Source organism: Mixophyes fleayi, chromosome 7 (genome assembly GCF_038048845.1).
Source record: "Mixophyes fleayi isolate aMixFle1 chromosome 7, aMixFle1.hap1, whole genome shotgun sequence".
Taxonomy (NCBI): Eukaryota; Metazoa; Chordata; class Amphibia; order Anura; family Limnodynastidae; genus Mixophyes; species Mixophyes fleayi.
In genome coordinates, this window is record NC_134408.1 from 93,805,991 (window position 1) to 93,821,216 (window position 15,226).

The 15,226-nt window shown below is 39.6% G+C and overlaps 1 protein-coding gene across 1 annotated transcript in view; it reads right to left on the reverse strand.

Moving 5' to 3' along the window:
- Nucleotides 1-11,741, reverse strand: part of TMEM237 (transmembrane protein 237) — a 39,458-nt gene extending 27,717 nt beyond the window's left edge. Inside the window, exons 1-5 of the mRNA XM_075180135.1 lie at nt 11,603-11,741; nt 2,012-2,043; nt 1,726-1,736; nt 1,525-1,581; nt 192-284 (exon numbers count right to left, since the gene is read on the reverse strand). Coding sequence (XP_075036236.1) covers nt 192-284; nt 1,525-1,581; nt 1,726-1,736; nt 2,012-2,043; nt 11,603-11,617 — 208 coding nt within the window. The 5' untranslated portion in view covers nt 11,618-11,741. The remainder of the gene's footprint in view (nt 1-191; nt 285-1,524; nt 1,582-1,725; nt 1,737-2,011; nt 2,044-11,602) is intronic.
- Nucleotides 11,742-15,226: the final 3,485 nt, after the last annotated feature.

The window sequence follows — 15,226 nt, forward strand, 5'->3', positions numbered from 1 at the left end:
TTCTTCTGTCTGCGTTTACAGCAGGGCTGTGGGAAATGTTCACTGTCACTTTTTTGGCAAGTCTGCATTTGCTATATGTTGGAATTGTAGCGATCTTGATTTTAATGTCACTATAAGTCTTGCCAAAATTGTACTCATTATCATTTCGTACCCCACCCGAAGTCACACAATCTTTGTTAATACGATCTTACCCATCGGCTTCTTTTTTTTCTTCTTTCGCCTTTCAGGTGTAAAACATTCTTTGTTTTCAGAAGTCCTTAAAGCTGTGTCCTGTACACCATCCTCTGCAAAAATGGCAGATCATCAGAATGTATTATTGTTTTCCTTCCATCTGTTCAAGCTTTTTTTCAAACTGCTTGTAGCACTGTCAATGTCCCTTCCCTGTGAGCTTCCTATTCATCTGAATGGACTGTTAAAAGCACTGTGCGTTCTATCAGATTGGAGGATCATGGAAGTGCAGGTAAGGAAAAAATTCTTCTTTTGTTTATATCACATAATTTCACCCAAAACTATTTCTGTTTTGTGTGGAATTATTTTGTAATTCCCAGCGATATCACTTAAGCCTTGAGATGTCAGTGACATTTAAATACTAAAAGTATTTAGGATATGGCTTTATATTCTTAAAATATTGATTAATAAAGGACTGTCAACAGAAAGAAAAGTTATAATGGGAAAAAAAATGTATGTTTAATATATCTGGATATGTGCAGGAAATTCCATGCCAGCCAAAAGATGCACTATGTTCTAAGGACCAGTGCCCTTATTTCTTAAAAATCCATGGGAGAGATTTACAGCACAGATCCAGGCATATTTATCTATATGCCAACCTGCTTAATTGAAGTTAAGTAAAAGTATTTTTTCTCCATCATAACCTTTGTGTCTGCAGTCATTTCTACTGTATACCAATATTTCCTGATCGCAAAACCGTAACATAAACAATAAGTCTCTGGGACTGGGACTGTTTCCTAATTTATATAGACAGCATAACATAGCACACAATTTTACTTGCTGCATTTGAGAATTAGCCATCTACATGCTCTTTCTAATATGCCAATACGATATCAATACTGTGCAACAGATAGACATCCAATACATAAAACATTAATAAACGTATATAAGATTTTTCAAGCCTACACATATATCTATGCAAATGGAAATGTTACTGTCAATACACTTTATTACAACAACATGTGGACTAAAATGAAGTGCTCTAATTGTTGTGCACATTATTATACTGATTTCCTAGTTTACTTTCTATTATCATTTGACCCAAACACTGTTTATGGTGCCATATTAACTATGGTGTGCTGTTATCTCAATTTTCCATCTCAGCACTTCTTAAAAGAAGGAAACCATAATAAATCGAAATGTAGGCATGTAGGAGTCTTTTTGTCATATAATTAAGTTTGTTTATGGATTCAAACAATTTTCAAAACACAATAATGTTATGAATAGTTCATTTTTCTGAACTATAAGTAAATATACAATTAAGATGAATAGATACAATATATGTAACGGTCATACCCAATGTGCTGTTTGCCTTTGACTTCTTCTTCTTTGGGCGACTGATAGGAATTTCATCTGCAAGAGATCATTTTTGTTGTTTATTTACACTTTTTTCTATCTAAGCTTTTAGGTTGTGTTGTTTTTCAACACCTATATCTATGAGCCTTAAAGAAAATGCACATATCTATGATTGAATGAGAATAAAGGAATATTACTTACCCTGAGATGTGCTGTAGCACCAAAAAGATATCCATTAAATTACATGTAAAAAAGAACAAACAAAAAGTCAAATCAACTGCAAGAAGATTAAACAAATCTAGAAAAAGCAAAAACATCTTGAAGCAAATTCAGCATACAAAAAACAACAAAATCTAGAGGCAAGCCTAAAAATATAAAAGACAGATAATACTGCGCAAAACTGGGTTGGACTGTTATCTAGAGACAAAAAACTCAGGATTGGTGCATGTAATGTAGTAAATATTCATAATGTTGTTACTGACTGTACCTTGGCATTGGTGGGAGGGCACGTGGTGGCGCCTGGAATGAAAATTCATTATTAAAATATTATTAATTGACAAAAAACAAAAAGGTTCTATTTGCAGGCTATAGTAAACAGATATTAATGTCATATATAGGAGGCGTCCCCACATATTACATGAAATGACTTGTTTCTGCCCTTGGCAGATTTACAAGGAGTTAATCAAAGAGGATTATTAAATGCGAGATATTTTTTAACACTGTGTTAAGTCATTTTAACACTGTTTTTATCATTTTTGAGCGGGTTAACTTTACCCGCTATTCAATTCCACTTTTAACGGTCTGTTGTTTTTTTTTTAACATGAAACGTCCTCTCGCGCTCCAGTAGAAGGTCTATTGAAAATATAGGGTGTTCGAGAGGCAGCTGCGTTAAAAGCTATTCAATTGTTTTTTAACGCTAATATGCTGTTTTATCTCGCACTTCTTTAGGGTGTGCTAAAAATCAAAAACCTAAGAAAACTATTTGAAATCATGTAGTAATGGCAAAAAAAAAAAGATAAACTATGTTTATCAGTAATGCCTAATATGTAAAAGTTGATTTTTTTGGGAAAAAATAATGGAAAAATATAAAAAATAATAAAAAATCAACTAATTAAATATATTTATGTATGTTTTTGGTACAAATATGTATGTACTAATGTGTTTTGACATGGTATAGATTATTCTATAGTAAAAAATAGTTAAATAAAAAAATATGCTAAAGAAAGTACTGTAATGTAGATATTATCAAATAGAATGGTTGTGTAATACAATCTAATGTATGAAAATGTATGTCAATCCTTTTTTTGTGTTATACATGACTGCGTTAAAACTCCCCTTCACTCCCCTAAAAACTCGCAAACACAATGATTAACGCGCAGGGGCAGCGTTCCCTCTTTTTCAATTGGATTGCATGAGTTTTTACGCTGCGTTAAACGGTCGCTATAGCAGTTAATAACCCGCGCGTGATTTTTTATTACTTTTTTTAACGCTGCGGGGAAAAAACAAAACAACTGAATTCCCCCCATAGTGTAGTTAAAGATTAAATGGATGAGTAGGCATACGTGGGCACAAACAGATGCCCTAATATCACCACTGTAAGATGACCATGCTCATCTGGTATTTGATTAAAATGCATCAATTGTCATGAACTGCATCTAGTATGCATACTGCACTATTACAAATATTGATAACTATAGTAACAAAACTATGTGATAATGCTTCCATATATTAGATATTACTAATGTAATACATATTTCAAAAATAAAAAAAAAACACAAGTCTGATAATATGAAATGCATTGTAAATGCTCACATTGTTAGTAGAACCAATATTTTAGATAAAGTACATATATTCCTTCTGGTCTCTATGACTTCTATAGATTAACCCACCACTTATTTTATGGTACTTGAATGCTGTACACAATATCTCCCCTGCTGTAATGTTCCATTAATTAATCAAATATTCATTCAAATACTTACCACTTGCCTTTTTCCCATAATCAAAAGTGAGTTCTCATGTAGGATGCAAGACAGTTCCTTTACACAACACAGCTAAGGCAGATCTCCTTAATTCCCTCCCAGCAGTACCCTACCAGATAAACTCCCGGATTATAAAGGTTAGAACCTTCTGTCCTTCATGATAAGGTCACAGCTTTGATACAACCAGGAGACTAAACCATCAGAACAACAATGATTGTCTGTTGCTAGCTACTACTATACAATCATAGGTTCTGATTACAGTGAACAAAGGTAATCCACTATATGATAGGAAAGGCTTTATTGCCTCAGCAGATGTTTAATTACTGGGGGTATTTTAAGGTTTTGCTTTGTTTCGGTTAAACCAATAATGCAACTTTTTTCACAATAGTGATTATACAAAATTGTGAAAACAGCAACACATGAATGGAGATTATACAATGACAATAGGTTACAGATGTATTACCTTCTTATACATGGTGAGTATAACACAAGTAAATATATTAAATAACAAAAGCCGGTAAGAAGCCAATCTGCAGTACACATTACTATAAGCCAGAAATGGAAGTTGTAGGATAAGAAGAGGAAAAAGGAACAGGATTAGGAAAAAAAAAATTGAAAACAACAGATCCACCAGATTTTGTTAATTATCTTAATCATAGCAGGTATATTGCTTTTAGCAATGCAACATGACAAAATCAACTTTACTAGTGCCTAAAGGTTTTTGGTTATGCTAAGCCAAGAATCTGGGAATGAGTTGGTGACTTGATCTATAAATAAAGGGCATTTTTCCAACGGGTCTGTATTTATCAGCTCATACATCACAAAAACAAAGGGGGATATTTTATGTATGTGACTTACTTTCAGAGCTGCTAGGCCTGATTAAGAAAATATAATAGGCAAGGGCTTCAGTACAGAGAGTGAAATGAAGAGGGATTAAGAGGCAACCCTTGTTGGTTGCCATTGCAAATAGTAAAAGGAGGGATCTGTAGAATGGACACATGTAGTCGAGTTCTTATATGGGATTATATATTCAACAAGTTAACCCGTGCATGATACTCATGCATTCTAGTCAAATCAAGATACTTAAGGTCTTAAAAAGGTTCTTGTCATGCATTTGGGCCTAGCACAGGCCTCCTCAGGGGAAGAGCGTTACTTCCCGACGCAAGCGCCCTTTTTAATGTGTGTTCATGAGGTAAAATTACCTCACGAAAATGAGTTTAACCCCTCAACTCGTAAATTTAGCCTTTACTACCCCTCCCATGGGGGGAAGGGGGGATGATGGAAGTTAACTGACTTGACTATTCTAATTTTTTTGTCAAATAATGTCAGTATACCAAATTTCAGGTCAATTGGATGAGCCCTTTCTGAGAAAATAGTGTTTTACACACACACATCATCATCATCATCATCATTTATTTATATAGCGCCACTAATTCCGCAGCGCTGTACAGAGAACTCATTCACATCAGTCCCTGCCCCATTGGAGCTTACAGTCTAAATTCCCTAATATATACACACACTCACACAAAGACAGACAGAGAGGGAGACAGACAGAGACTAGGGTCAATTTTGATTGCAGCCAATTAACCTACCAGTATGTTTTTGGAGTGTGGGAGGAAACCGGAGCACCCGGAGGAAACCCACGCAAACACAGGGAGAACATACAAACTCCACACAGATAAGGCCATGGTCGGGAATCGAACTCATGACCCCAGTGCTGTGAGGCAGACGTGCTAACCACTAGGCCACTGTGCTGCACACACACACACACACACACACACACACACACACACACACACACACACACACACCTCTACACATGTGTGTTCATGAGGTAAAATTACCTCACGAAAATGAGTTTGAGCCCTACCAAATTTCAGCCCTTTTTGAATTTTTTTTCCGTCACACACTAAGAATTTAGTAGGTCGGTGTATAACTCTGCCCAGCAGGTGGCGCTGCAACTTGGTTTTATTTTTCCACACACAGACGCCACTAAGCATTTATATATTAGATAATGGCCCATTTTAATATACAGAATTCAGATAGATTCATAGAAAGCTCACTCCAGAATACCCAGGAGATTTCTAGGGTTATAAATCAATCTCTGATTCAGTGTAACAATGGCTCCTGTACACCTCTGTATTTTGCACAATACTCCAGGTATCATTCACAACACTCATAATAGAACATGCTAGCAGTGGAAGTCTGAAATTTTACATGGTTTGGCCTGGACGGATGGTAAGAATATAGTATATTTTTCACAATTTGTTTTATTTACTTTATACATTTATATTGTGTTTACTGTTTATACATAGGAGACTATCTTTGATCTCCCCAATTACAAACACTGAGATTTTGAATAACCTACACTCTGAACACTGCAGAAGATGACTGAGTGGTCAGTAGCTGAAAGAAACAGTCCCAGTTACAGCTGTCAATGAAGGGAGCACTTGAATACGATACTGAGACAATCTTTATAAACTATGACTCATCATCATTTATATACAGCCAGCAAATTCCGTAGCGCTTTACAATTGGGAACAAACACAGTAATAAAACAATACTGGGTAATACAGACAGAGAGGTAAGAGTGCTCTGCTCACAAGCTTACAATCTATGGGAAAATGGTAGTCTGATACATGAGGTCAAGTTCCACACATTGCATACTGGTCGAGCCAGAATGCCTAGTACAGAGTGCCTAGTATGCTACATGATTCAGTCTCACAGCAATGTTGATCAGGGGGTCAGAGGGTTGTAGTCTTTTGTGAACTCTGTAAAGGGTGGTAATAGGGTAACCTAAGGGAGTTAAGAGGGTGGTTAAGGATTATTATAAGCTTGCCTGTCACAGGTGGTTTTCTAGAACGCTTGAAGGTTTGACGAAGAACAAATCCCTCAGCTACAGTATATGTATCAGTTGAAACAGTTTAAGTTATTGCTTATTAATGCCAATAACCATTTGAATATATTAAAATGTGTTACACTGCAGTGTGAGCACCTACTGTAATTGGATTTGAGTCCAGAGATATTCATATAGACAAAGCTGAGATGTGCAAAAGATGTGTTGCACATAACACCATTCAATTTAAGCAAAATGGTGTTTTGATTTTGTTCTTTTTTTTTGGTGAAGCAAAGCTTGTACATCCAAACTTGGTCACTTGATGGCATTGCTCGCTACCGGATTAATGTACGGCTAAAGAACAAAGATGACATTTTCATAAATGAATTATAAATATAAAATACATAGTTCAGTCTTACCAAGACATTCCATTGAAAGCTGTGTGATTGAGGGGGCAGAAAATTCACAATTAATCTGAACTTTTTAAAGTCACCCCCGTTAATCTTAGACAGTGTACAAATGGGATTTAATATCAAATGATAAAGTGTAGCATATCAGCTATGCTGCTTAGAGCATCACTAACTTTACCCCTGTTTATCAAACCACCAATGTCTAGTTTCTGCAGTTCTGCCCAGCAAAAAGTAAGAACTAGATGAGAGACCGTATGGGCAGGGCTATGTTACTCCAACTTGGGACGGTTTTGACAAGATAGGACTCAGGTCAAAGATGAGATATGGAGCACACATACTATAAACACTGGACATACAACCTTAATTCACTAAATTCAACTAAAGCAGAAACAATGTGCAGTTGTCCACATAAACAGAATAAGGGCAAAACACTCTCACACACTAAACACAATTGAGCTTTAACTGTGGTGCAGCAGGCTGTGTCCATCACACACCTGTTATCATAGAGATCATTGGAGAAAGGGCCAGGTTTAGGAAGAAAAATATTAGGGGGGGGGGGGGATATTGTAATTAACAAACATTTAGACCAACTGGATTTATGTGGCATGACACTCACACAAACTGCACAAATGTCACACACAAGCATGAAGCAGTCAAGGTGTGATTGAGAGAGGGTGATTAGAGAAGGAAGGAAGGAACGTTGTGGATTTTATTTTTACATTTTTTTGGTTTTCAGAATTTTTTTTATTTATTTTTTATACTTTGGAGTGACCAAATATTGAGGGGAGTCACTAATGGATATCCATTGCATACTAACACTATAGGATCCAGTGTTATTTGGATCTAATAGTAGTTTATCTGTAAATAGTTAATAGATCTGTTACTTTTAGGGGCAGGGAAATCTGGGCCAGATCTCCCCTACACAGATTTTGGTAGGCCTAGATGCGGAGTTGGTTGTAATTTACGTAAAAAGAACCACCTGCCAAAATAGTATTAGTATATATTGCCCATATGCACTACACCTGTAGCATATGTGGTAGGCATACACATAACCAGGTCATAATCACAAGGCAAGAAAAATTTGTTAACATTTGTTTTGCTAAAGAAAACACAGATATAATATTCCTTCTTACATATGAATTAAAGTAGCACAGTGTTCTCCCCAGAAAATATTGCCAGCCGGGTGGCATTAAGAAGCAGCCGGGTGGGGGCAGTTGTAATAATATTGAAAATTGTTGGAGGTTATTGCCCACATCTGCCAGGACTGGTCAGAGTGGTGTTCAGTGGTATTGTCACGCCTGAGGATCTGTCTGTACCTAGACTGGGTTGTGCCTCTGGATATGTACTGGGGACTAGAAGGCGAAAGCTGGGGGGCCTGATAATGCTCCTCTGCATGTAGAGAATAGACTGGTACAGATGGTGATTACAGAGGAGAGCAAACAGAAACTGGACTGTTTTACCAGACTGGAACCGGAATCAGACTGCAGTCAGAATGCAGACAGCGCTAGATTAATAGCAAGACTGCAAACTGCCGGGAACCAGGTTGGCATCTAAAATACAACATTGCACTGGCAACAGGTAAGGGCAACAAGAAGTCATTTTATAGTTGTTGTTGATTCCAGAAACTGCAATCAGCTGGGCAGAAGCAGCACTCTGAGTTGCTGAGATGGATCAGGTGACTATATCCAAGATGGCAGCTCCCATGGACTGGTTTTGGAGGGAATCTGAAATGGAGGCTGTTATCACCTGATTGGCATCACATTGCTGAATCCAAGATGGCCACACCCATACTGGATGGATCTCTAGAATGGAGACAAACTGGACAGCATCTTTCAGGGAGCCTGAGGACTGCAGGAGAACTTGGAAAGGCAGCGAAGAGGTAAGTGACAGGTCTAGCAAACACTGTTGGTTGTAGTGCTCACATAGTGCCTGGTATAATAGGACTCTGTTGTGCTCCAAGAGCTGGGTGGCAAGTAAAACAGCCGGGTAGAGCAACCAGGAAAAAGGAGCTGCGGAGAACACTGTAGCAAAAAAAATGTTTTTTTAAAATACACCCACAAATCCCATTATATATGCATCATCAATGAAGAAAGCACTTATCAGCTTCAGAGGTGAATTTGCAATCAGCAAGCTTTGGAGGGGTGTTCCTGTGGCACAATACTCATGTGGATGTCTGTGCTGTTTAGTTCTCTCACCTGTGCCTAGACTAGAATCTGAAGCGGCTAACTAGTGCTGGCAATCATCATTATCATAATCATGTATTTTTACCTGCCCACTAGCAGCTGCAAAACATACAGCTCCTGAAAGTCTCTGTGCTAGTCTGCCTCAGCCGCATTTGTCTGAGCACGTTAGACTTCCCCTACCCATTGCGCCTCCTTACGAGTTGAGAGGTGGAAGTGTCAGATGCGTTGAACGCCTTAAGTGTACAATGGTAAGTCGGAAACTAGTTAATGTGACATCCTCCCACAACTCAAAAAAAAAAAAAGAGACTTGCATCCTGTCATGGGTGGAAGACTGCTACTCCAAGTCATCAAAGATCACCATAGGGTTTCCATCCAAGCAGTTAACCCCACATTTATCCTCTTTTCCAAAGACAAATCTGATATGTGAGCTGGGTGTCTAAAGAGGCATACTGGCACTATGGAACAAAGTATACAGGCACTGGAGGGCAGAGGCACACTGTATTAAGGAATTGACATAAATAAAGGAGAGTGGCCTCAAAAACTGCAGTATTGCTTGCTGCAAACTGTTCTGTTTTATTTTGTTCAGAAATATGGTAACCATAAACATAACTTTTCTGGGGCAACTTAAAACACTGACAGGACAGACCAACCTGTATACAGTATTGGGTGAGCAACTGACAGGGCATGCAGATACACCGACAGCACTAGGGGACACACTGGCAGAACATAATCAATGATACACTATCAGTACTAGCAGAGGCACTAACAGGAAAGACTAACAGTGCTGGGGGGGACACAATTACAGGATAGACAGTCTCACTAACAGTATTGAGGACACACAGGTACTCTAAGAGCTTGTAAACACTGGTGTTTTTCATGCAGCCACGGTATGTCAGAGCTGAGTTGCAATCACCACAAGGCACGTTAAACAGGGTTAATTAAACTCATTGAAGAAAATGAGCATTCAGAGTGACCGTTGAATGAATCTTGATTGCCTTGTGTCCCTGATCCATCCATGGTGGCACATTCGTCTTAGGGTTTAATAAAAACTATTTGAATTGCCAGTAAAGAGGTGTGAACAGCTGAGGTGGGGTGTTTCATGGGCACCATCAGAAGCTCATGTGTGTACATGCTATCAGTACTATGGCACACACCGACAGAACTAAAGAATACATTGGCAGGATAGACATTCAATTTGAAAGAATGGGAGACACATTGACATTAACAACTCTGGCTTGCAGTATACTGCCAGCTCACCCTTATCCATTCTTTTCCCCATATCCAATATGTGTAGCTCCCAATTAGACGTGGACAGTCCTAACTTGAGGGCTCTGTTCTGCCTAAATGGCAGAGCAGTGGTTAACGAGTGCAGTGCGCAAAGGTTTTGAGAGAGGGGTGGTGAATGGGCAACCTAGAGCTTCAAAAGTATTAGACAGGACCATGTCCCAAGGAAGCCTACCCAAATTATTATCAAAGATTTGTAAGGCGCCACAGAGCTTGACAGCGCCGTACAGTAGGGAACACAGGACATACATAAAACAAGGACTTACAAGGTAGATGTGAAAACAAAGGGTATGGAGGACCCAACTCGTTAGAAAGCTTACATTCTAAGTGGAAGAGGGCACAGCTAAAACAAGAGGAGTGATTGTGGATTAGAGTGGAGATTGGGACAATTGTGAGGGTCTATTAGTGTGAATGTATCATCGGGGATAAAGTAATATTTTTTTTAAAAAAGGAAAAGGGTTTTTACAGATTGTCTAAAGATTTGAAGGTTGTGGAAAACCCTGATTGCAGGTGGTAAGGCATTCCATAAGTGGGGAGCAACACAGAAGAAGTCTTGTAGGCCCGATGAGACAAGGCACAGGTCAGAGGTAGATCTAAGAGGGCAGGAGGGAGAGTATTTTTATATGAGATGTATGAATGGGTGTTGTTGTTGAGGGCTTTGTAGGTGAGGTTGAGTAATTTGAATTAGATTCTGGAGGACACAAGGAGCCAGTGTAGGGATTTTGTTGGGAGGTATTTGTCATGTAGCTTCCGTCAGCATATAAATGTATTTTGTGTGGAAAGCACAGCCTGCTTTCCAACTATTTCAATCAGGGTTTCTTAACTCAGTCCTCACAACACCCCCACCCCAAAGCACATGTTTTCAAAATTTTATTTGATCATATACAAGTCATTTTATCTACTTGACTGTGTCAGTAATTATCTAACTGTTGGGGGTGCATGAGGGCTAGAGTTAGTAAACACTGCATTTCAATAATTAATAACAGGAGGGAACATAATGCATAAAGCACAGCATTAAGACCCTGTCTCCAGCTTTGCTTACATTCTGTACACCACTGCCCCGTACTGGTGATGCCAAAATAAAGTCTGTCTATCCTGAAAAAAACTCCATACATTTGCCCAGGAAGAATAAAAAGAAGTTTTGTACTGTATATCTTAGATGCCGTATGTTTGGCATACAAGGCCTTACCTCGCAAACCCTATGTGATACCCCGTGGGTGTACGTACTGAGATCTTTAGAGCGACCTTTGTAATACACTTTTGGGCAGGTTTACACTGTAGGGCGGCAGGGGACAGCATGCATGTAGACATCATGTTCATAGTGTAATATTTACAAATGACGTATCATACACATTCCCTGGTAAGTGGACTATATAAATCGCTCACCCGGATACCTTCCATTACGGAAATCTGTGTCCTCCTTTTACAAGGCTAGACACGGTCACTTCTACAGGGAGGTAATCGCATCAAGCCGTCTCCAACTGAGGAGCTACGGTGCGGTTGTCATGAGAACAGGGGCACGGTATATGTTTCCGGGGTAACTGACGTCTCGTGCTTCGATTGGCTGATGGGAGCCATAACCTGGTTGGTCGACAGTGACTGGCTCCACCTCACATATTAATTAGGTACTGTAATATCAGAACTCAGGGCAAGAGATACAAGCTGGTTTTGCAAATGCTAGTGGACTTGACGTGTGTATGTCTGTGTCTAGTATCTTGTTATCCACACCTGTGTCAACTTTCGAAGTTGGATCTGAAAAGATCCATTTGCAAGTTAACATTGTAATGCGAGACCAGATTTAGTCACTTCTTCCTTCCCATGTGGCAAAGACTACATGATACCTTTGCTAATCAAGGCAAGACGTGCAGTGCACATGTATTTTATATTAAGGAAAGTAATGCTAAAAAATGAGTAACTTTGAACCTTGGCAAAACCATGTTGCAGTGCGAGGGGTGCAAATAATTTTATTTTGCACATAAGGAAAATACTGGCTGTTTTTTCATGTAGGGTGCAAATACTTCATAGCTTTATTTTTACACTGACATTAAAAGTTGAACTAGAACATGCTCTACCCAAATTGTAAATCTTTCCACACATTTTTAAATTTACCCCCCCCCCCCCCCCCCCCTCTAATGTAACATGGTTTTGCCAAGGTTCAAAGTTACTCATTTATTTTGTTTTCCTTTCCTTAATGAATCTGGCTCATAATCTCCATACATACATACACTTTGATGGAAACAATCATGTTGCCCTGTTCTGGTACAAATAGCAACTCTTCATAATACAGGCCAACTTGCATTTCTAAACCATGCATTACACAAGCACCTGGTGAGGGAGCTCCATCAAACGATGACCTCCAATACTCAGGAAAAAAGTTTGCTACAGTTGCTCCAAACTGGAACAGACAGGCACATGCTAAGACAGAGGTGGATAACATAAAATGCAACTCAGGAACCAGTAAGTCAATTATAAGAGCCAGCAGCAACTGTTAAGTTATGGAAAATTAAATGAATAGAAATTACTAAAAAATGTTGATGCCAGCAGTAATTTTCTGGGCACATTGACCACCTGGCTCCTGGGAATTCTTGAACCCTGTACTTATTATTTATTTTTGTTAGGTATGCCATAAGTACTGTATATTGTTTGTGCTCTTAGATAATCCTCTGGCAAAACAAGTGAATATTTGGTTTACCAAATCTAGGGTGACATGTTGTCAAATTAGAGACAATTCTGGACGTTTGGTGATTATGCCAAGCATCCTTATGTTTACCCATTAGGTCATCTAAATGCTAAGAAAAAAACAACAACTTGGAAGGTCAATTTACATTTAGAAAAAATAGAACATACACATAGTATAAAACAAGTTGGATGTGTGAATTTCCTTTCATATAGAGCATATTTGCCTACTTTGCTTACCTCGCTTAAAGGAGATGTAGTCAGGGTACTAAAAGAGGGGAGCTAATTACATCACCACACTGTGTGTGTGTGGGCTTGCTTCCATTTGTTGTTTTTTTCCTGAGGTGCTCTGCTCAGTGGGAAGTCTGCTTACAAGTCTCCCCTCCAGCTCTTACAGTGCTGCAGTGTCCAGTGGATGAAAAACCTGCAGAACTCACAATGTTGCTCCAGGATGTGAGTGGTGTGGTCAGAGTGCTGGTGGTCTTTCTCACATGGAGCAGCAGCAATAGAAGCTTCTGAAGATTACCAGAGCCCGCATCCACTAGACCCTGCAGCGGGGTAACCTGTGTTACATATACTCCCCCCATTATTCTCTTTTCACATATTACCCCCACCTTTTCTCCAGTTGCCATATATGAAAGGTGACAGTGGGAGGAAGGGTGGAGGTCATGTGACTAGAGGTTAGAAGGGTTGAAAGCATGAGTGACAAAAGGTGGTGGGTCCCAGGACCAGAGAGACCTGTGTGCTACAGGACCACACCAGTCTTGAGTACATGTTAATTGGACATTATGTTACATGCCACTTACCCTGCATAATGTTTGTTTGAACATGTACTCAATACTCACATGTGGTTGGGACCTGACAACGTTGGTGCAGCCTGGAGTCCAAGATCACCTTAATCCTGCTTTTTTCACTACTTAACTCATTCTTTCCAATTGTCCCGTTTCAGGCCCTTCCCATCTCAGCAAATAGGGGCATTTCAATGCAAGGGCAAAGACACAGTCACCACACCCGTCCATTCCCAACCTGCCATCCGGAGGGGAGGTGTGAAATGTAGCCAAGCATGTTTTAGGTGAGGGAGCAGCCTAGCGCTAGATTAGGGGTTGGCAACGCGTGCCAAACTCGGCACGTAGACCACTTTTGTCTGGCACGCCGAAGCTCCACTAAAGCGGCCGAAACGGAGCTTCTGCGCATGCTGTTTCATCCATCACTGGCTGCTTTAGTGAAGCAGCTCCCAGGTTTTGCTGTGGAATGGAAGATGGTAAGTGGGAGGACAACTATGTAGCATTCTATGTATTGGGGGCACTACTGTGTGGCATACTATGTATTGGGGTCACTACTGTGTCATAATGTAAACTGGGGCACCACTGTGTGGCATAACATGACTGTTTATTTGCTGATCCCATTATTATTAACATTATGATATTGGCATCATAACATAAGACAATTAAAAGTATAAAAAAAATAAATACAAACACACATATGTAACTAGCACACCTGGGCTTGACTATATTTTAGCTGGCACAGTGATAGAAAAAGGTTGCCAACCCCTGCGGCTAGATATGTCCCAAAGGGCGTGGCTACATTCATTGTGATGTGTGCATGCCCCCGTGTCCCAATTTAGGACAGGTATGCAGAAGTCATAACTCCCAACTGTCCCGTTTTCAGCAGGGCAGACCCAATTTTAGGCCTCTGTCCCGCCCAGGGGCATGGTTGTCCTGCGGGTGAGAACATTGAGAGGTGTCTTCCGTTCAGAGCAGCCATAAATGGGTGCAGCGCACCAGGAGCTGCAGTGTTTGGAGGGGAAGGGTGGTTTCTAATGGACAGCCTAGTGCTTTACAGCACCAGGCAGCCCTTTGGGTAGTGGCCACGCTCCCATCACTACGTGACCATGACCCCCAATGCCGGGGAGTGAACTGTTGGGAGGTATATGCACAAGTGACTGTCACTATCTTCCACACAAAATCAGAATATTGATATCTAGTTGCTGTAAACATTCCCTTTTATGTTAATTATCTTTTAATACACATGGTTTAAAAGCAACCCTGAATATTATAATGTGGATAAACTATTACATAGATACAAATGTCAATAGTAAGTAATATACGAAAAATTATTATTTTCTCAGTACTAGATAACATCGTCCTATTAAACACAGATGCTTCCAAACATTCACATGAACATTATTTTTTGCATAATCGGTTCTTCGCTTTCCCCCAGGAATGCGGATTTATGGTACAGTCCTAACATTCTTGTTGTTACGGGCGACCACGAAGACGCTTTCTGTTATAGAACGGTGGCCGAGTGGGTACCTTGACGCATGCGCGCTGGGCA